The 21043-nt window shown below is 52.0% G+C and overlaps 7 protein-coding genes across 7 annotated transcripts; 3 read left to right on the top strand and 4 right to left on the bottom strand.

Annotated features, from left to right (window-relative positions):
* Positions 1-390: 390 nt before the first annotated feature.
* T310_7966 (uncharacterized protein) lies at positions 391-1697 on the bottom strand (the record flags this gene model as incomplete). Its single annotated transcript, XM_013469240.1, has 2 exons — positions 391-1484; positions 1616-1697. The coding sequence occupies 2 exons, from the start codon at positions 1695-1697 to the stop codon at positions 391-393; spliced, it is 1176 nt and encodes a 391-aa protein (XP_013324694.1).
* A 487-nt stretch (positions 1698-2184) lies between these two features.
* T310_7967 (uncharacterized protein) lies at positions 2185-3171 on the bottom strand (the record flags this gene model as incomplete). Its single annotated transcript, XM_013469241.1, has 3 exons — positions 2185-2748; positions 2817-2872; positions 2928-3171. The coding sequence occupies 3 exons, from the start codon at positions 3169-3171 to the stop codon at positions 2185-2187; spliced, it is 864 nt and encodes a 287-aa protein (XP_013324695.1).
* Positions 3172-4477: 1306 nt separating this feature from the next.
* T310_7968 (Endosomal integral membrane protein (P24a)) lies at positions 4478-6701 on the top strand (the record flags this gene model as incomplete). The annotated part of the gene is made up of 4 exons (XM_013469242.1): positions 4478-5582; positions 5645-5982; positions 6047-6482; positions 6694-6701. 4 exons carry the CDS (start codon positions 4478-4480, stop codon positions 6699-6701), a joined length of 1887 nt encoding a protein of 628 aa, XP_013324696.1.
* Positions 6702-7798: 1097 nt separating this feature from the next.
* On the top strand, positions 7799-8651 carry T310_7969 (Uncharacterized protein; the record flags this gene model as incomplete). The annotated part of the gene is made up of 4 exons (XM_013469243.1): positions 7799-7809; positions 7960-8045; positions 8112-8407; positions 8472-8651. The coding sequence occupies 4 exons, from the start codon at positions 7799-7801 to the stop codon at positions 8649-8651; spliced, it is 573 nt and encodes a 190-aa protein (XP_013324697.1).
* A 1778-nt stretch (positions 8652-10429) lies between these two features.
* Positions 10430-12019, top strand: T310_7970 (uncharacterized protein; the record flags this gene model as incomplete). The annotated part of the gene is made up of 1 exon (XM_013469244.1): positions 10430-12019. The coding sequence occupies one exon, from the start codon at positions 10430-10432 to the stop codon at positions 12017-12019; it is 1590 nt and encodes a 529-aa protein (XP_013324698.1).
* A 1262-nt stretch (positions 12020-13281) lies between these two features.
* On the bottom strand, positions 13282-15471 carry T310_7971 (alkaline serine protease; the record flags this gene model as incomplete). The annotated part of the gene is made up of 5 exons (XM_013469245.1): positions 13282-14401; positions 14460-14580; positions 14635-14879; positions 14941-15204; positions 15260-15471. 5 exons carry the CDS (start codon positions 15469-15471, stop codon positions 13282-13284), a joined length of 1962 nt encoding a protein of 653 aa, XP_013324699.1.
* A 4253-nt stretch (positions 15472-19724) lies between these two features.
* On the bottom strand, positions 19725-20386 carry T310_7972 (uncharacterized protein; the record flags this gene model as incomplete). Its single annotated transcript, XM_013469246.1, has 2 exons — positions 19725-19977; positions 20013-20386. The coding sequence occupies 2 exons, from the start codon at positions 20384-20386 to the stop codon at positions 19725-19727; spliced, it is 627 nt and encodes a 208-aa protein (XP_013324700.1).
* Between the last annotated feature and the right edge of the window lie 657 nt (positions 20387-21043).

Below are 21043 nucleotides of genomic sequence, written 5' to 3' on the forward strand. Positions count from 1 at the left end.
ACAGGAAGACAGACAAAGAAATTATATGTGGCTTTGGTTAGGGGGGTGGCCAGAGGGAGGGGGGGCAGGGAGGGAGCAAAATGAGAGAGGGTTCTGGTGCGTGCAGCTTGAACTTCGTTCTTGCAACAACAGTACATAGATAAGTAGTAGATATATCATTCCTACAGCATACCATATAAATGGAAAGGAAGGCGTTCTCAAATTCAATCCTTTGTAAATGACATATCCACAGAACTGCACTACTCCTTTGATATCTTCTGAATCAGGAAAACGGTTCTATACATCAAAAAAATAAGTCCTTCCCATGCACATTCGATGGTAGACTCGAAAATTGGTATCAAACAAAAAGAGGAAAACATATCACCACAACACATGATGCTTTTTACCAGATCACTTCTTCTTCCAGCTCTCAATCTTCTTCCGCCGTTTCTCAAAGATCTGCCCGATGGCCGTTCCGTCGTCGCGGGGACCATCCTCGGTGTGTTTCCGCTTGCGACTCTTCTCCAGCACGCTGCTGCGACTGCTCCCGCCCGCGCGCCGGGTCAGTCTCTCGATGCGATCTGCACTTTCGCCCAGCAGGCGGAATTCCTCACCACCAAAGGTACCCTCCCGACGCCGTTTTTTCGCCCGCTCTTTCTTACTCTCCTTTGGCAGTCGCACTAGGTTCATTTCCTCGTACTCACGCCGTTCCTTCTCTTCCTCCCGCTCTTTCTGTGTCAACACATGTCGGCCACCGCGCTGAATCGTGCTTCCAATGCTGGGTTCCGCAACAGGTGCGGACGACATCTCCGTCGTGACGAATTCGTCGATGACGCTGGATTTCTTGGGTCGGCGTTCTTCCTTCTCCTTGCGTTCACTATCGGTTGTGGGGAGGGCGGTCGGCTTGATCTTGGGCGGACGATAAATACCGTCAGATGAAGTGGACTTCTTCGCCTCCTTTGATGCTTTTTGCTTTTCGGCCTCTGCCTGCATTCCTTTCGTGAATGCGGAGATGTTGGGCCTGTATGCCATTTCGTCGATCTCTTCTTCCTCGTCCTCATCCTCCTCCTCATCTTCTTCCTCCTCATCGCTCACTTCCTCGCCATCAGACTGCTCGTCGCTAGCAAAATCAGATACCTCCTCCTCTTCCCTGTCGTCGTTGTCGTCACTTCCTGACTGATCCGACGACACCTGCGCTTTCGTCTTCTTCTTTTTCTTCTTCTTGTCCTTGGCCTTCTTCGCTGCTTCAGCCGCCCGCTGGGACCGCTCAGCGTCCTCAGCCGCTTTGACCACTTTGTCAATCTGGTATTTGAGCCTTCCTTCTAGCGGTCTCACCCCCGGTCGAGGTAGACTCGGAGCTCCACGAGTTTCTTCACGACATCGTCCCGGAGTGAAGAAGAGCTGTTCTTCTTGTTCTCGTTCTCGCCCTTCTGAACACCGTTGCTGCCGCTGCTGCTCGCTTTGGGAATTCCGCGCAGTTGGAGTAAAATCAGGAACACTAGATGCTGCAAGTAGGACAGTAGAAGGTCGCTCTTTGTGTCGAGGAGCGAGATGCCGTCCTCTGGAGGCTGGATGCTCACGTCGGACGGTGCATTCTTCGTAGTCGACGGCAGGGAGGATCCTGCGCTGGACAGACAGTTCGTAATACTGTCCAGAAGCGAGGAGATATTCGTCTTGGCGCCATTGGATGATGGCTGCTCAGTGGCCGCTGCGGCCATGGTGGAAGTCCTTCGCTTTTTGCGTTCGTCTGGATTTCCTGTCGGTCGCTGGATTTTGCGTTCGCGATCCCGCCGAAGATTTTCCCAATCAAAAGTTTTGGAGAAACGCTTATCTCCACGTGACTAAAAGTTAGATTGCTTAGTCATCGCTATCCGTCCAATCAGTTTAAGAGTCGGTTAACCGTAGGGATAATTACAAAGGCCAACTCAGAGAATTAGTATTTATCGAGCAAAGGTCTTTGGTTTATTATTATTAATTATGCTTCCAACTTCGTCCAGAATATCCCGTTAATGGAGTGAATTTCCTTTTTTTTGAAAAAAATTTCAAAAGACCCTGCCATACATGTGTAATCAGCCTTCCCCGAAACTAAAAGACCCTCATCAAGCAACAATTTCACTATGAAATGCAGGAAAGAAACAATTCTGATTCACTGCCGAAAAGTCCAATATTTCTGAATGCTGAGATAGGCATATGAGTTGTCAAGTCTCAATTGAACATCACGGCGATTGTCAGGCCAGTTGCTACCAGAGTAGACGCCCAGGAAGCGCTGTCCTTGACTCCAGCCGCTCCTGAAGCAGTGGGAGCTGGTTTTCCTGCCTTACCCGTCTTCGGAGCAGACTCGGATAGAGTGCTGCTATTGACTGTGGATTCTGGCTGCGTGGTGGTTGCCGTAATGCTGCCAGATGTTGCAGTGCTATCTGCAGTAGACTCTGGCCGAGTCGTAGTTGTCCCTGCACTAGCAGATGTTGCAGTGACAATACTGCCCAAGAGGCTGGTATCGCTGGTGCTAGTGGCGGTTGTCTCTGTCGCTGAAGCTCCAAGAACACTGGCAGGGATCGCACTTCCAACACCACTGCTTGTCCAAAGTCCAGGCAAGCTCATCGTTGCGAGGTTGGGCCTAGCCGTGACCTCTGCGCCGTAGATATTGGATCCGTTTGCGTACTGCCCCGTGATCAGATTGACCGTCTCGCCAGATGGTAGGGTAAATTCGCCAGTCGTGATACTTCCATACCAACCGCCCGGGAGATACACATCTGTGGTGAATCGATCCTGAAGAATCAGTCAGTCAGCCGGGGTAACACGAGAGTTGGGAATGTTCAAAGGTAATTATTTCATACCCAACAGAAAGGCATATTGCTGCCCTTTAAACCCAAACATTGCATGCCTTCGGCACCTGTTCAGGTCGTCAGTCTATGCGCTGAATCTGTTCCTTATACCGGTGCACTCACAGCACAGCAAAGTAACCTCTTTGCGTTCAAGGGGTTCTGCCTCGAGTGCTTCCCGTTTAAAGTGAGAGGACGCGTCCACGGTGTCGACCAGATTCTGGTAAAGATGGACCAAATCGTCGCGTCCGTCGAACACGCCATTGGATTCGCACATGTTGTACCCCGGTGCACAGGTTGCAGGCGGCTCTGGGACGGAGATGACCGTACCCATCAGCAGCATGATCAGCGTAAAAATGATGAGCATCATGTTGTTGTGATGGTTGGTAGAGATCCTCGTTTCTTTTAGGAGACGCGTCTGCTGATTGTTGTGAGTTGTCGATCGAGTCTCCTTTCTCCTATGCCTGTCTCTTCTGAAACCTCCACGCCTTGTAGGAGAATGGAGTAAGTAGTCACTGTAGTATGGTGGAATGTGAAAGTGAAAGTGACGAGTTCCTTTTGGAAAGAAGGTAAAGTTTGCATCGCTGTGTGAGAGAGCCCACTGCAAAGAGCGATGTTATTTGTTGTCACTGGAAAGTTCCCATGGAGCTAGCCTGTATGATCGTGAAAGCCATTACATCTAATGTAACACCACTCTGATAACAGACTTTCTCAGCTAGCTCTATTTTTGTTCCTAACACTCGAGTTGCTTACTTGGTTTCTCGCAGGTTTATTCCATATTCGACTTTATACACTCGAGCCAAATGAAGCAGGAGTGTCGGGGCCTGTCAGTCCCGTTTCTGTATGGTGCCGTGAGCACGTCTGTCGGCCTCTATAGGCTCTCATTTCCCTCTCCTTACAACTTCTCGAACCGAGAAACAGAAGGAAAGGTACCTGATTGCATATAGAGAATACAGGTGATACAGTTATGATGGATGGAGCATTTAGAGATTGTATCAAATTCTTCTTTGGCCCCTAAATCTGATCCTTTCCAACCGTTCGTTTTTATATTGGCTACATAGCGTTCTAGTTAGGTTGTCAAATCGGTCGTCTGCGTTGCGATATTAGCACCATCAAGCACATGCTGAAAAATATATATTTATCGTGGAAAAAAAATTAGATATTATCCTTATCCTGCGGAATGACTTGAACTCGTTAAAAGAACAAAGCTATTATTACCGCAATTCTGAGACCAAGAACGAATAACCCGGCAGAAGATGGTTCAGCATCATTTCTGTAGATCGAGTCTCCAGCGTGTTTTTCATATTTACAGAAATAGTAATAGTCGTCGATTGGGTATAAATGTCACGTGCGGCGGGCCAAGAACACGTTGGTCGTTGGCCGAGCGTTAATCCTTCGAATGTTAGTTCACTTACAACTCGAAACAATTGATATGATTTCCTGGCACAGCTGATTCTCAGTCGAAGAGACCGGTGCTGACCTAAGCACCTTTATTCCTTGGTCATATTCTGAATACCGATTCTCGTTCCAAGTGTACTCCGCATGAACCCGTGAATAGTAAATTTCGTCGGGTGGTCGCCGCTGGCAACAGTAAGTGCCCGATACCGATCGGAATCAGTGATAATCTTTCTAGACAATCATTCAGTACCTTACAAATAAGCGCCAGGACTCGCACAATGCTGTCCTCGAATCGATTATTATTTCTCTCCTCCCTACTGCTGTCGACCTCCTCGCTTTCCTCTGCCTTCTATCTGCCCGGGGTGGCACCAACTTCCTACGATGAAGGACAAAAAGTGCCGCTGTATGTGAATCATCTCACGCCAGGGGTCGCCCGACAGGATGACCAGCTCCATTCCGTATTATCCTACGACTATTACAACCCTCTTTTCCATTTCTGTCAGCCGCAGGATGGACCCAAAGACGTTCGGGAATCGTTGGGAAGTATCATCTTTGGAGACCGCATCCGGACGTCGCCCTTCGAGTTGCATATGATCAAGAATGAGACGTGCAAAGCTGTCTGCGGAGAGGTAACATTCGATCCGAAAAGCGCCAAATTTACGAATCGGAGGATCACTCAGGGATACAACATCAACTGGCTGGTCGACGGACTGCCGGCCGCGCAACTGAATATGGATGCCATCACCAAGACCGAATTCTACAGCCCCGGCTTTCTGCTAGGTAGTGTGGACGACAATGGACAGCCGCTCTTGCACAATCACTATGACATCGTGATTGACTATCACCGGGCCGGCATCCCGGCGTCGAACAAATTACGGGTGGTCGGTGTCCTCGTCCAGCCTGACTCGCGCGGCAAGTCGAAGGTGCTGGATAATGGGGAAGTTGATTGTGCCGAGGGTGGCCCTCCTATGATCCTCAGTGAAGAGGATGAGACGCCTGTGACGTGGACATACAGCGTGTACTGGAGGGAATCCGACACTGCATGGGCGACCCGATGGGATAAATACCTGCATGTTTTTGACCCCAAGATCCACTGGTTCTCCCTAATAAACTCGTCCGTCTTCGTCTTCTTCCTGGTCGGCATGGTTAGCATGATTTTGATCCGTGCTCTAAAGAAGGATATCGCGCGGTATAACAGGCTGGATTCGATTAATCTGGACGATCTGGACGGAACTTCGGCGGCCGTGGAGGATGGCATACAGGAGGACTCGGGATGGAAGCTGGTGCATGGAGATGTGTTCCGGTGCCCCAAGAGTCCCCTTCTGTTGAGTGTCCTGCTGGGCAATGGCGCTCAGATATTTGTCATGACTGGAGTCACTGTGGGTACGTTTATTACTATTTGGTTCTCCTTTTCTATGAGATTTCTAAGTAACTGACTCCTGCAGTCTTCGCCCTCTTTGGTCTTCTATCCCCCGCCAATCGTGGATTCCTGGCGACGACGATCCTCATCCTCTACACCGTTTTCGGCTTCATCGGCGGGTACGTGTCGGCCCGCGTCTACAAGTCTTTCGGCGGCGAGGCGTGGAAGCGCAACATCATCCTAACGCCAGTTCTCATTCCTGGTCTCGTGTTTTCATTGTTCTTCCTGCTGAATCTGTTTGTGTGGGCCAATGGCTCGAGTGGTGCCGTCCCGTTCACGACTATGATCGCTCTGGTCCTGATCTGGTTCGTGATCAGTGTGCCGCTCAGTGTGGCTGGCAGCTGGGTTGGGTTCAAGCAACGGGTATGTTTTTCTCTTTCCTCTTCTGGTAACCGGTTGATATGTAGCTGACGGCTCTCGTATGCAGGCTATTGAAGGCCCGACCAAGACGAACCAGATCCCCCGTCAGATCCCTCCTCCCGTCGGCACTCTCCGTCCGATCCCGTCTCTCCTGCTGACGGGTATTCTCCCCTTTGGTGCCATTTTCGTGGAGCTCTACTTTATCATGAACTCTCTGTGGACCAGCAAGATCTACTACATGTTCGGATTCCTCTTTCTCTGCTATGTGCTGATGATCATCACGACGGCGGCTACGACGATCCTGCTGGTCTACTTTATGCTTTGCGCGGAGGATTACCGCTGGCAATGGCGGGCTTTTGGCGGTGCCGGCATGACTGGTTTCTATGTCTTCCTCAACGCGCTCATCTTTTGGGCCACTCGAGTGAGCTTCGGCGGCCTGACGGGGGCCGTCCTTTACGTGGGATATTCGGCCCTGATTGGCTTTTTGGTCTTTATCTTGACTGGTATGTGCTGTCTTGGAGCTTTTGTTTTTGTCGCAATGTTTGGCTAACCAGAGTGCTTGGTCAGGCACAATCGGGTTCTTTGCCAGCTGGGCATTTGTCCAGAAGATCTATGGGTCCATCAAGGTGGATTGAAGAGGCCATTGGGGCCACTTATCCACCTTGTTTTCTGATCCCTTTTTGGCGATGTGTAGGATAGTGTACCATCTCCCAGAGCAGTAAACGTGGGATGCGTGTTGACATCTCTCACATTTGCATGTTAAGCTAGCCGGGTTCCTTATTCTGCCTCTTGTTTTTCCATGCCCAGTCTTTCTTACTGTACAGTCTTGTGGACAGGAGCGTTCAGTTTGTTGTGTCCTCTGCATGTTTGCATGTACCGTATATATCCCTATGCTCTTGATTGTCGTTCTGTTGGCATCGTGGGGGGCTTGCGTAAATAGGTCTCTAGGTAGATGGCGCCCGTCTTTCTCAATCGGAGGCGTTGATTGGCGTAGATGTCCATCGAGTCCTCCTGCTTATGAGTAGTCGAGATGAATTTGTCATGCGGCTCCGTCTATGCCATGTCCGTCGCGTGCTGTTGAGTCGCTGACTAAGACGAGCATGCCTTGGCGCCATCTCCCATTCGAGCCGCAACAGCCGACGCACGCGGGCGAATCAGCGACGGTGGCGCAGCACACTCTAGACCCTGCCGCTCCCCTCTCCGTCCGGGCCTGGCAACTCTCGCGCGGCCGCGGCGGCGGCCGTACGGTCAATCGCCGTGCCCATTCGTCATACCTGGCGGCAGTTCTGTAGTCAGTAGCGTTGCTTGCCGGTTCCAGCGTCGCTGTCCCCGTCTCCATGCCTGTCGTCTAATTCGTTAGTCATGTTGTTCGGCCCGGGCTGGAAGATTCGCCCTTCCCCATCATCCATTTTCCCTTGCGACGGGCCTTGTTCCCTGCGAACAAAACATCTACTCCTTCTCTACCCCTCCGCAACCCCATTTCAGTGTGAACAAACGTCTACGATCCGTTTCTAGGCTGCTCCTGGGAATCATCTGTCGTTCGTCTTTTGTAATCCGGTCCGATCCTTCCTTGCAATCCGCTATATCCGGCATCTCTCTCCCCCTGCCTTGCCGCCGCCAAGAAAGCGTCTTTGATCTTATCAAGCCCCGTCGAGTACCCCGCGCCACCGCGTTCTCCCAGGACATCATCGACATCGAAGAGGCGAAAAAAGCATATACGAAGAAGAAAAAGAGAACAAGACAGCACGGCCGATCATTCCTGAGGGGTTGAGTTGAGAGTCTAGCAGTTCTGTGCGTCTGCGGCGTTGCGAGCACCAGCATGGGGAAGTCGTAAGTCCGCCACTTTTGACTCCTTGTCATTACCCTTGCGCTGTGGTGTTACGCCTTTCTTCAGAGCTATAATTGGGGCGGTTTGAACTCGGGACCATGTCTTCTGTTCATTTCTGTATCGACAGATAACTAATGTCCTGTCGCGTGCAGGCAGTCGAAGCTTTCTCCGGCCCAGCTCGATGAGCTGCAGAAGGCCACCCACTTCGACAAGAAGGAACTACAGCAGTGGTACAAAGGTATGCGCTTTCTTACTCTTCGTATTTGGTGTCGATTCACGACGGCTTACCAACCTCTGTCAACAGGTTTCCTCAAAGACTGCCCCTCCGGAACGCTTACGAAAGAGGAGTTCCAGAAGATCTACCGCCAATTCTTTCCCTTTGGGGACCCAACCTCCTTTGCGAGCTATGTCTTCCGCGTCTTCGACAAGGATAATAGCGGCATGATCGACTTCAAGGAGTTTATCTGCGCGCTGTCAGTGACGTCGCGCGGCAAAATGGAGGACAAGCTGGACTGGGCCTTCCAGCTATACGATATTGACGGGGATGGCAAGATCAGCTACGATGAGATGCTGGCCATAGTGGAGGCCATCTACAAGATGGTAGGCTGACCGCCACGTTTGAACGCTTGAGCACGGGGCTAACGGTGGGCTGATGCATCTGCAGGTCGGATCGATGGTGAAGCTGCCCGAGGACGAGGACACACCAGAGAAGCGGGTGAGGAAGATCTTCCGCATGATGGACAAAGACGAGAATGGCAGTCTCGACCTTGAGGAGTTTAAGGAGGGCAGCAAACGCGATGAGACTATTGTCAGCGCCCTGTCTCTGTACGATGGATTGGTATAGACGATCGCGCATGTTAGAAGGGACCGTCGGGCGTTTTTCTGTTACCGTCTTCCGTGAGATTTTCCGTCGATTTTTATTTCGCCTCGTTTGTGTTTTGTTTTCTACCTTGCATGTGGCCTGTACCTGCATTTCACTGCTATCCCCCAGTTTTCGTCATTACGGGGTCCTCTGGTATATATCCATCATGGTCTTCTTTGCCTGTATTTTGGTCTGTCTGTTTGTGTGTGTCTTACCTGTGAATTATGGTCTGTGGCTTGTCTGTGTTTGAGTGAGGAGAAAAAAAGCATCACGAGTTGTTTCTGGGAGGTCTTGTTAGATGGCATTACCGTGTCATATATAAGTCGACTACTGCTTCTCCTGCGCTGTCTGGTTGCTGTATGTACTCGTTGCGATGTCGATTTTTAGCCCCAATGCTACCTTTTGTACTGTACGTACACAAGATAAGATTAGTGTTCTGCAGGTCCATTTTCTGCTGTCGTACAAATAGATAGGACGTAAAGAATGGACGGTATCCTATCAGGAGGCAGCCATTAATATTGCTCAGCTGACTGCAACGAAGCACAGACCGTTTTCAACGCTTCTGTTGCACGTTACGCCCCTTCACCACCATTTGAAACAGCTTAATTATTCCATGATTGCATGCTGCGGTATTACCATTTTTCTTTTTTTTTAATTTTTAATCTTTCGTTTTATTTTGTTTCCCGCTGACACTGCGCCCATTCATGAGAGTTGATCTCTATCCCCACTAAGATGGCACTTGTCGATGACGGATCTGTGCTGCCCACACGTCTAGACCCACCACCGCTCGTCTATCGATTGATTTGGTTCTCTGGGATTTACCCACGTTCTTTTTGCAGAATACCAAGCCAGCTATTATTCTAGTCCGCCAGTGAGAACAAACACATTCTCGAAGCAGGGCCCCCAGCAGATCCTTGCTTCTCCTGGCCTTGGCAGGACGGCCAAGCGCACTGCAGCCTGACCAAGTCAGCTAATCCCCTCGCTAATGCCTTCCCTGGGATCATTGGGGCTCAACTGCCCTGCTAGTGGCAACTTAAGTCTATGATGCTATCCATTTCCGTTACCCAACGCTATGACTGGGATCCCAGAAAATTGGTCGTTCTTGTGATGAAGCTCAACGAAAGCGTCTTGGCCTTCTGGCGTCCGTTACCCCGTAATAATCTGTACGGTGGTCCACTTCCTCCCCCGCTTCTTCTCGATGTCGGACCTGTGTCCTGGTCTCGTATTCTGCTTTTATTTTTGTACTCTGCCAAAATCATTGTCCCGTCTCGCTGGGGATATGGGCTCTTACGATCCGAAGTCAGTGCTGACACATCTTGACGCCTCGACATAATAATCGTCTTCCTTCGACAATACTGTCCCCTCGTATCCGTCAACCTGGCAGAAAGTTCATCTGGCAAGGATGGTGGGCGTGCCCCGGAGCAAGGGCTGTCAGACCTGCGTCCAACGACATGTGAAGGTATTTTTGAGGTCATCATAGTCTCCTTTTTTCTCTTTTGTCTCTTTTGCCTTGTTCCATTGGCCCAAAGGAGAGAGTGGCTACTGCTGTGCAGTGCATAACTGCATAGTACGGCACTTATCCATACATTACTCTGTCTAACTTCTAGGGGGATCCGCGTGGCTTCTTCTTGAAGCCTCCCCACCACCCTCTTTGTCATGCTTTGATAATGCAAGCGAAGCCAGGATCAATTATCTAATCTGATCTATTATCTTCCACTTAGTGCGATGAGACTCGCCCACAGTGCGTGCGCTGCGTTGATATGGGCGCCCAATGTCCTGGATACGCCCGCGTCTTCAAATTCCAGGACGAAGCCCCTGCCTTGAAACAGCGATACCGCGCCGCCTCCAAAGCCTCTTCTCGTTCGTCTACCGCGTCGTCGTCTGCAGCTCTCGCCTTGTCTAGGAGCTCTCCCTCATCTGAAGAAGAGGACAGGCCCGGCTGTCGCGATGATCGCCGTCGCGAAGCAGATGACTCCCTTTTCCCTCATCCCCGTTTAGTTGGTCGTACCAATGTCCGATACAAGCCCGTGCTTCTCTCCATTGACGAAGGAGTGTCTCCTTCTCTGGCCGTTCAGGCCATCTCTGCCCAGCAGACCCAGATCTACGCCAACTATGTCCTGACAGCCTGGCCCTGTCTTTTCAAATGTACCGAGACTCAAGTGCCGATAAATTGGGTGCAATTCGTCTCCAGTCGCGGTTCTGGGTTACCCCGGAGTCCCTTCGATGCCATAGTGCGGTGCATTACCTGCACGTATATGGGGCTTTTACACGACGACCAGCGCTTAGTGGATATCGGGCGATTCATGTACATCAAGGCTCTCCGGATGGTGGCCGCGCGGCTGACCAATCTGGCCGCAGCGAAGTCAGACGAAGTTGTCGCGACGGCCATCCTCCTCAGTGTCTACGACATGTCCCTTGGCACGACCGCAGACGCCTGGCTGAAGCACAGCGCCGGCATCGCCGAGCTCATGCGGTTGCGAGGACCGGAGGCCCACATTGGTGGTTTCGGTCGAGCCATATATATTGCATTCCGCGGGTTCTTAGTGACGGCAGCGTTGCTGAATGGAGAAGCATGCTTCCTAGAACGGCCAGAGTGGCAACAATTGAGTGAGACGATCGGCGCAGATAACGCTAAACAGCCAGATTCCTCCCTGTTCACGGATATCGCCGAGCGCGCCTTTCGAGAGATTGTCAAGTTGCCGGGATTTGTCAAGAGGGTGCAAGATCTGTGGGAACTGCCAGCAAAGAAGCAGGCCCAGCTGCGACCGGCACTGGTGCAGAATATAACAGCGTGCCGGGCGACTCTGCGAGGCATCCACACCGAGTTTGGCATCGCCGTAGCGACGCAAGGTTCCAGAAGCAGCAGCGACGGCAGCGAGCAAGATTCTCAAGAAACCAGGTTTATTGGGCCGATTCCGTACGACTTTTTTGACGGGTTCGCATCGTTATCGATCAAGGGGATCCGGTCGGGGATCATTTTGTTGAATCAGCTCCTGATGATATTGACACCAGAGGACCGGCCAGCCTTGAAGGCAGAGATCAGATCACTTTCACCCGGCAGTATGTATGACAGATGCAGCTCAGTAGCAATAACAACAAAAACAAGGACCGAGTCATCATCATCACCGTCATCATCTTCCTCCCTCATCACGCCACCTCCAGATCTTCCCCCATCTGGTGTTTCTAAACGTGCGTTTCCGCTGAAATGCGAATCGCTGATGACTCCCGAGCTGCGCTTGGGGCCGACGACGCCGTGGGTGGACAGCATCGCGACGTCGATGGGGATGGGCGGCGTTCGATTCAGCGTGATAGAAGAGGAAGAAGAATACGACGACAAAGGAGAGAAATAAATTATCATAACGCGATGTACAATCGATGTGATGACGTGACGTGACATGAAAGAACCTTTTTCTGTGGATTTTCCTGAGCTCCCTGAGCAAAAAAAAAAGGCGTGTATGTTTTCTCCCGGTTTTCCGAGACAATCTTTTTATTTATCTGGTTGCAATTGGAGCAGGAGTTTGTTCCTTTTCATCGGTACGGTTGGCCAGGTTGGTCCACTACTGGTGTTATGCTGGGAGTATAGTCACGTTGATTGGGAACTGCCTTGCTTTTGCTTTTCAAAAGCGTTATGATACCCACGTTTTTACTTCTTAAGTTTGTGCAGGTACATCGAGGAACAAATAGTCTTTCGATTCAATGATGGAGACTGTGCCATTCTATATATTCCTGTCCGTATGTATAGTACATGAACTCCTAAGGGAAACGGCATATAAATAAATAAATAAATAAAAAGGGCCTTCCTACTGTTTTATTTCCCCTACAGACATTTTCTTCTTCTACAGACTTTCCCCTCCTTCCTTTTTTTATTACAAATATACAATCAGAATGAGCCCAATTAATTAATCAAATCGATCAAATCAAGCTAAGGTACCATCAACGCACAGGACGTCGGACGTCAGGAAGTGAAATAAAATAAAATAAAATGAAATGAAATGAAATGAAATCAAGGGCGGAATATCGGCACCATCCGGTTATATATATCCATTACGGCTGAATGATGTATGCACTGTATGTAGGCTACTGCTAACGTCGCGGGTATATTTATTCGAGATGCTTAGTGCTGCTGATCTTCCCTGCCTGGGATGGATGGAGCAATATGGAATCCAGGTTAAGCAGATGTAGCTAGCTAGCTAGTCACAGGCATGATGATGGCTCTTCTATTTTACTTTTCTCATCTTTTTCTTTCCGGCGGAGAACGAGTGGTAGGCCCTGCACAGTGATGATACCGGATCCAAGCCTGCTAATAGATCAGGTATATTCGAAGGAATTTACATATGATCGAGGGTATGCTGAAAACTAGGCATTGCTTCGAAATGATAGATTCATTATTATGTCTGCGTAGACGTATGTATGCATGTATGTACAGTACATATGTATAGTATTTGATGCTCTCATCATACCGCTCATTAACAGAGGGGAGAGAAGAGGTGAAGGAGAGGAATGTCATGATATCAAGCATGCACATATCATACGGTAGATGAATATATACAAAGGACATCCTGCCCGTAACAGCAAATAATAAACCATCCCTTCCATGGCTGATGATTTTATTTTACTGCAAAAACAGCTCCAGCAACTTCGGGTAGTTGGGCGTCCCCAGCCCCGTCACAGGGTCCCAGCCGACCGACGCGTTGAACCCGTTCGTGTTGCAGCCTGGGTTGTTGCCCGACGTGATGTCGTGGAACACCTCCGGGTGCGCGTACAGGATCGGGTTGACGAACCCGACCGTCGACTTGTTCTGCGCCAGCCGCTCCTCGTTGATGCGCGTCAGAATCGACGCGAAGACCGGCGCCGACGCAGACGTGCCCCCGATGAGCGTGGGCGCACCATTGTTGAAGATCACTACGTTGTCGCCGATCGCCGAGACGTCCGGGTAGCCGCGCCCGATGCGGTTGTAGATGCCGCCGTTGGCCCCGACACTCTGGTTGTAGGTCGTCTCGTAGTACGGGTACGACGGCTTCGCCGTGTTGAAGTAGTTGGTTACTGCGTCCTTCTGGTAGTCGGGCTGCGGGTAGATGTTGCTGAACCCGCCGCCGGAGCCGAACCTCGAGGTAGCCACCTCCTGGTCCGAGTCCGGGCTGGCGCCGGGCGGCAGGTACGTCGAGCCCACTGTGGTGATGTACGGGCACGACGCCGGGAAATCCGGAGCGAAGATCTGGCCCTTGTCACCGAGACAGCCGCCGCTCGCAGCGACGCCGGAATCGCCCGACGCCACCACGACGGAGACACCCTGCAACCCCAGCTTTGCGAACTCGTCGCACTGGCGACGCTGGTACGACATGGGCAGGTACGCCTCCCCGCCGCCATACGAGATGGAGATGACGTTGGTCGGCTTCCAGACGCCACACTGCAGCTGGCCCTTGTAGCCGTTCGGGGCCGGGTCCGGGTAGGGCGGGTCGATGTCGGAATTGCCCGTCTCGCCATAGGCCGAGTACGAGCAGTATGAGCCATCGATGGCATCGAGGAAGTTGTTGAAGAATCCGTCAAAGGTGTAATTCGCCTCGTAGTTGGGGTCGTCCGTCTGGAACAGGATCGAGTTCTGGGGCCAGATGATCGGATACGAGATCTGGAAGTCGAGATCCGACTCTGGGCCAGCCCCAAACGCCTTCGTTGTTGGCGCGGTACCATTGTCGATGCTGTGCAGGGTCGGGTGAGTGCCTTTCGGGATGTTTCTACAATTGTTAGCATGTATGCGTGGGACCTGATAGAGAAGGAAAAAAAAAAACGTACGAAGCAAGAGACGCGAAGAACAAGTCCAAGTCTTGCTGACTGTAGTAGTCGGCCAGATCCTCGAATATGCCCAATTCGTTGCCTGGCGTTGCCTTGTCGCCCTCGGTGATGTTGTACATCTCTGTTCATGGTCAGCATTTCTCTCCCCTTGTCAACGCTAGCCATAGGCTCCTACTCTTGATGCACGGAGGAGTGATGGCCACATCACAGGTCTGCGTCGCCAATGACACCACCCAATCAATGAGGTTCTGCAGGGTCACGCCATTGGGCAGCGGCTTCACCAACGGCGGCTGAGGGTGTTTCCATCCGAATGTGCGTTTCCCCAGGTGGTTGACCGGACGGGGCTTAGAAACGGCGATGGACTTGACGCCGGGCGTGATGTAGTCAATGTGTTCACGAACATGGTGGGGGACGTAGTACCTGAATTACTTTTCAGCATCTACATCGACTGAAAATTAGGCCCATTGTCTGAGTTACTCACTCTTCGCAGCCGAGGTGGGACTTGCCCGTCTCTTCGCTGTCGTAGATATAGTACTCCGTGTGCAGCAGACGTTCGACCTCTTCAGCGTCGGCATCGAACTGAATCCATTGCTTGTTGTGCGACTGGGAGATGCGGTCGCTGGCAATTCCGGCCGACTCCAGCCAGTTGCGGACCGCAGCAACTGAGTCCTCCGAGGGAGCAAACAGGTCGTGGACCTCCTCAGCAGTGTAGTATTTCCCGTAGTTGGGGGAGTGGTGATGCGCGCTGAACACGACCGGTCAGACTACATGCTACAGTCCAAAAGCAGGGGCGAACTTACACATCCATGAGGAGGTCATGCATTCTGTCCAGGTTGGACTGCGTCAGCCCGATTCTCATGGGCAGCTTGGTCCTGCCATCCACCCGCCGGGCTTGGTTCCACGAACTGGGCAGAATGTCTCGTCGCTCGTGCAGGACATGTTTGTCGTTAGCAGCCGGCGCGGCCAGGGCTGCTGCGGCCAACGCTCCAAGAAAGAGAATAGACGACTTCATGGTGCAGCTCCCTATCCAGAGGCAAATGGAAGTTGCCGGACTTTTTGCCTGGGACAAGGATGGTGGATTCTCGCAAGGCTGTGAGCTTCCCTATACTTATATCCATTCCATCAGGGGGAGGGTCTGCGCGCAGGCAGCTTCCCCTCCATCGCGTAGCTCTGTTGGTGACTGTAGATCTGACGCGGAGCCGAGGGTCCGCTCGCGATGCCACCGCCAAGCAACTAGATAGGCCTTCCTGATCAGGATAACAGCAGCAGCTTTCTGCGGTGCTGATAAGCCATCTCGAGCCCGCCATGCTGGACAAGAGGCTGTAATAGCACAGAATTGACTTCTAGGCAGTGTGACAGTGCAATGCAACTGGCTGCTGGGACCAGGGACACGGGCCGGACGGAGTAGTATCAAAAATGCCGAATGCGAGCATGATTGGCCGGCGACCAGGAACGAGCTCGTGCGTCGTGGAGAAAGCTCTCCGATCTTCGCCGCCTGTGGACTCCGAGAGGCCGCCAGGCAAGCTCGGGCGTGCGCCAAGAGGGGCAGTCTTCACTGTCCGGCAAGACAGCCCCGTGGCGTCCGCAGCCATCGAGGATCAATCTTGGACAGTTACTGGAACGAGAAACAGGTGGCGCCAGCTGGACCTGGACTAGCGATCAGTGTGCATCATCGCCCAGTAGATAGACGAGATTGCAAGCCAGTAATAATTAGCCAGACGAGAGTTGATAAGGAGATTAGGCAGGATGCCATGATCCTTGCCGTCTTGGGTTGGATTCTTCAGTTACTACATCATGCGATGCAATTTTCCGTCTGCGCGTCCCGCCGTGTCAAACAGAACGAGAGTTCGCTGCCCGTTCTCCTGTCTGTGTCCGTTCGCCGGCAATTCCTCGGCCGTCATATGAGGCGAAAAGGCAAAGTCGGCTTGCGGCAGCCGAGGTCTCTGGAAAGAGAACGAGCTCAATAATGTGCCGAAGGTTGCTGTTCTGGTGAGGCCGATCATTCCCCACGAGCAGGGCGGACAGTCAGTGCGGCAGTGGTGTGAGTGGAGGACGGCGACGGGCAGATTGGGATGGACGGCGGCTAAGGTCGCTAGTCTTTGCTGATCGGGCATAGCAGGAGCTAGCTCGGTGGCCCGCCTAAAACACAGGCATTCGGCATGATTATGGCTCTTGGAAGGCCTTCCCCGCTGCTTGTCCTGTACGCGCCCACACTGCCTTACGCTGAGACAATCACCAGCATCCAGGGTGCGGAGAATAGATAGATGATCCTGCAGACAGGGTAGAGCATCGCGGCTAGATCCCAGCCGGATCCAGCCCTCCAGGATAGGAAAGACGACGAAACCGCGGCGGACGTCTAGGCGCAGGGATGCGGTTCCACGCAGATAAAGCTATCTCGCCCAGCGGGGGACGAGCCGCCAACAGCCTGCGAATGACTCAGATAGATGTAGCCAGTTGTGGAAGGAATTGTTTCTCGCATAGCCCAGATCCGCTCAGCTATTACAGAGGACTTTCGATGCTTTGGTGCTGTATAGCCACCGGCTCAATGTAACGAAAGAGTCACCCATTATTTAGAGCGTGGGGGGATCCTTGGGTGACGATTGAGTTGGGTCAAAAGAAAAAGACACAGGATTGATCAAGTTTCAAGAAGAAAAGAAGAAGGTTACTTCGCTTTTCAAGTGCGCGATCCGCAGGTGGATCTTTGCCGCTGGTTCAGAATATATACTGTCCGCGTATCCGAAAAAGCGGGTGATTGCGCAATGGGCCTTTTATGGACTAACTCCCCGTTCCCAGTTGGATTTTCTCCCAGGTTCTGTATGCATCGATGCCTTTTTTGGAGAGAATTGAACCTCACTGCTGGGGTGATTGAAACGGTACCCACCCACTCTCAACGGATAGACGAACTGGGAGAGGCGGAAACATAGCATTGGCATATCTTCCGTGTAGTCAACTTGGGTCAGGTATGAACTCTTCTCCAGCTTCTGTCTTTCAATCGTTTTTCGAGTTGAAACGACGTATTCTGGCGATAACACTGTGTGAAGATTCCCACGGTACTCAACTGCTAATCAGCTCTTGGTGTCTGGTTGAATGTGGGCATTGATTTCCTGGATCAATTGGGATCCGTAGAAACGCATCCAGAGCAGTTATGTTCGCTTGAAGTTCCACGACAAGAAGATCGAGGATGGTATGCCGCCAGCCTGGATGCAGAATAGAAAGTAATACGGTTTCTGCGATACGACATGGCGCAGATGTTTCCTGCGATGCCGGAATACCATCCCAAGCTTCTTATAGTGGATAAACCCTCGAGCGCGACAAGTGGAATAAAGCAGGCGTTTCTTCTAGTGGTGTCGAGGTGCATAGATGGATCGTTTGGACACAATAGAACGCGAACAGACGGGGGCCTTGGTGAGCGCCGTGTCACTTTGATCAATGCTGCTTGGGCCAATGATCGAGTTATACCTGTCTTTCGACAATCAATTCCTGAGGATCGTGCCAAGTGCGCTGTGCAGAATCAATACAACTCACTCAAAATGCCCGACAGCTCATTGTAGGTAACACTGCGCAGTCAGTGTCACGTCTTGGCAGAATCCGTTCAAGGCGGTGCCCAAACGGGATTTCAGCGAAGACTGCCATTGCTTCCTCTCGAACAAGCAGCTTTGTACACCTAATCCTGTAAATATCAGGGCACTCGCAACAAGGGCTCTCAATTTCGAAAAACTCCAAGCGATCAAAAGAGCGAACAGGGCGACCGCTTTTCCGAGTAAATTTCGCCGATACCGAGATTGAGAAGTGCTAACGGGACCGTGATGTCATCGCTGTGGACGCTAATGTCGCGCCCAATTCTGAGGTCGACAAGACGGAGAAACGGCGTGTATGCGTGTTTTCATGACTTCCTGGCGCTGAACCGTCGTATAGTTGTTGGATAGAGTCAGTGTACTGAAAACGAATGCAACGTCAATGTCAACAAGTTTTCTTGGATCATGGTCACCTGAGAAAAAATAAGATGAAAAAAACAAGCCAAAAGCCACTACGCCAGCGTGCATAAGCTCTGCGTTAGGCCTTCTGGCGTTGTGCCATGGCTTGTGAGCTGCCAATCGTACCCCGCAGTGGCCGGCAGTTTGGCGCGGGGAAGCTCGGCAACGGTCGGCGTCGATCAGCTGAGCAGGGCGACAAGTGATGCCATTGCTTGGGAAACAAAGCCATGTTCAAGTCGTTCATGGCAGTTCGGGAGCAACGGAACAAAAATACAAAGGCAGAGCACTCTGAAAACTGGTCGAAAGCTGCTAACTCTACGCCTGACGCCGGCGATTAAAGTCGATGCAAGCCTATCACACTGCAGACGCCGCGCCCGGTTGGAGCTGGGACCGATGCTATCAGGATATGTCATGCATGACTAGATGGCGTGCTCGGAGTGGTCTGTATGGTAGCATCCTGCATGTCTGTACAGAACATCGATCGGACATGTTCCAATCCCGAAGGGGAAACCCCTCTTTCGAGTGGACGGTTGGCCAGTTGCATGGTTACGGTTGCTTCCAGCGATGAGTTGAGCACCAGGCAATAGATAAAAGAGTCAGAAAGGAGAGCAGAGCAACGGACGGGATGCTCACAAGACTGTGTCTCCTCTATTGAGTTGGATATTTTGATATATATTCCTGATGTCTCAGAAGTCGAGGAGAGTTGACAGAGCGATCAGGCAACTCCCGGCCGAGCCCTAAGATCCGCCGAGTCGGGAAGGCGCGGAGGACTGAGGCAGCGAGGACTCCCAACTGACCCTATCATGTGACGCGACGTGATCGATCGCAGGCCATGTGAGCTGTCCAGCAAGGAGGGGAGGGGGGTGAGGCGTCTTTGATCCTCGGAGAATTACTCTCGCCCTGGCTTCAGCCTCTGTCTCTGCTTGTGCTCTCCTCTGTCGTCGGGACTTGACTCATCATAGCCTCTGTCTTAGCTGTGCGGATGTTGCGTCATACGCAGCTGGCGCGCACAGGCTCTCTCAGGGACCGGCCAGTCGTTCTCGCCAGCCCCAGGGATCTCCCCGCAGCGTCCACCGTGCCGATCAAGCCCTCCGGAGCTTAAGCATTCAAGCATGTCCGGCGCAGCCACGTCATAATCCGCGATAACCATCCGACGAAGAGAACTGGACGGCGAATTTATCCGCCTGTCGGCAGTCTCGATGCCTCTCTTGGCCTTATTTTTCGTCTTCGCACGTTGGGTCCGTCACTCCAATCAGGCTGGCGTGGTCATGAGACACCACTTGTGCAGAGGTCATTTCTCCGTCCCTCCAGATCCATCACGCAGATCTCTCCGTCCGTCCTCGAGCTCTCCGGTGATCTTGGACTTGCTCTTCACGCGGATGCGGGGTTGTGGCGGCCTGATTTGCTCTGTAGACCGCCGTTTGCCCGACAAGATCCAGCTGCCTGCAGATGCAGGCAGGCCTCTGTCCTTCGTACCGAGTACAGGCTTCTCCGGTTGGAGCGACCGGATCGCTTCGAAGACGACATCATAGGACGCCAGCACGCTGGTTAAATCCGTTTAGTTCTGGATAGCGCCAACCATATGTCAAATGACACACGCCTCTCACCCTCCTTTTCGAGGTGCGTCAGCGAGACCACCGTCCTTCTGGAGAGCTGTGTACCCCGAACCTGGAGGAAATATACCCACTGGACCATAGCAGCAAGGGGGAGGGGCCCGCCGTGGCCGTGCAGCTGGCTGGCAGCCACAGCTAATATTGCCCACATCTGGTGGATCTCCTTGCCCAAGAAGGAAGCGATAACTGCCATATCTGAAAATACACTTTGTTGGACAGCCGAGACAAGCTCCTGAGCGAATCTCCCCTGCGTGGTGGAAGCAGGTCGATCTTGCCCTTCTCGTCCATGTAGCTCAGATGGGCAACTGACGATGCTTCTCCCCGCGGGGACTGGGACCATCTCGATCCAGTCAGGAGAACGTCGAGAACCAACAGCTCGACTGGTGCTCAACTCCGCACTGTACTAGAGTGACTATACCTGTCAGCCGACAGCAGCCGCAATGCGGTCTGATCCTTCCTTTAGGAGCATGGGTCGACAATGGTCGGATGTCGAATCTCGGGACTTTCTTCGCCCGTCTCCTCCACCTTGATCATCGCCGGCAGTCAATATGGCCGCCCATCGAACTGCAGGGACTAGCAATAACTGTCCGAGTTCTGGACGGGCATTGGGTATATATAGAGCTGCAAGATGCCCCTTCTTGTGTTTATTTTGTTTCCCATACTCGTGGCTGCTGCATTCCAAAAACAACGTGGCTTGCGGCATTCCTCGGACCTCCGACAAAGGCGCGCCTTCTTCCCTGTAAACCAAGAGTCTGGAATCCCATCGCTCGGTGCCAGATCCCTTCCCCCTTTCGGGTTGCCGTGCCTGGTACCTGCTGTCTCGTTATTTACCTAAATACTCGAACATGACCCGCGGTCTCCTGTGATCAAACAGAGCGCCCCGAGGTCATTCGTTGTTTGCATCTTGTTTCTGTTTGGTTCGTATTCATATACTGCTGTGTTTTTTCTGTTTAATTTCTAATCTTAATTCCTTCCCACTGCAGTCCCTCCTTGGCTC

The sequence above is a fragment of the Rasamsonia emersonii genome, assembly GCF_000968595.1.
Source record: "Rasamsonia emersonii CBS 393.64 chromosome Unknown ctg1118621760623, whole genome shotgun sequence".
Taxonomy (NCBI): domain Eukaryota; kingdom Fungi; phylum Ascomycota; class Eurotiomycetes; order Eurotiales; family Trichocomaceae; genus Rasamsonia; species Rasamsonia emersonii.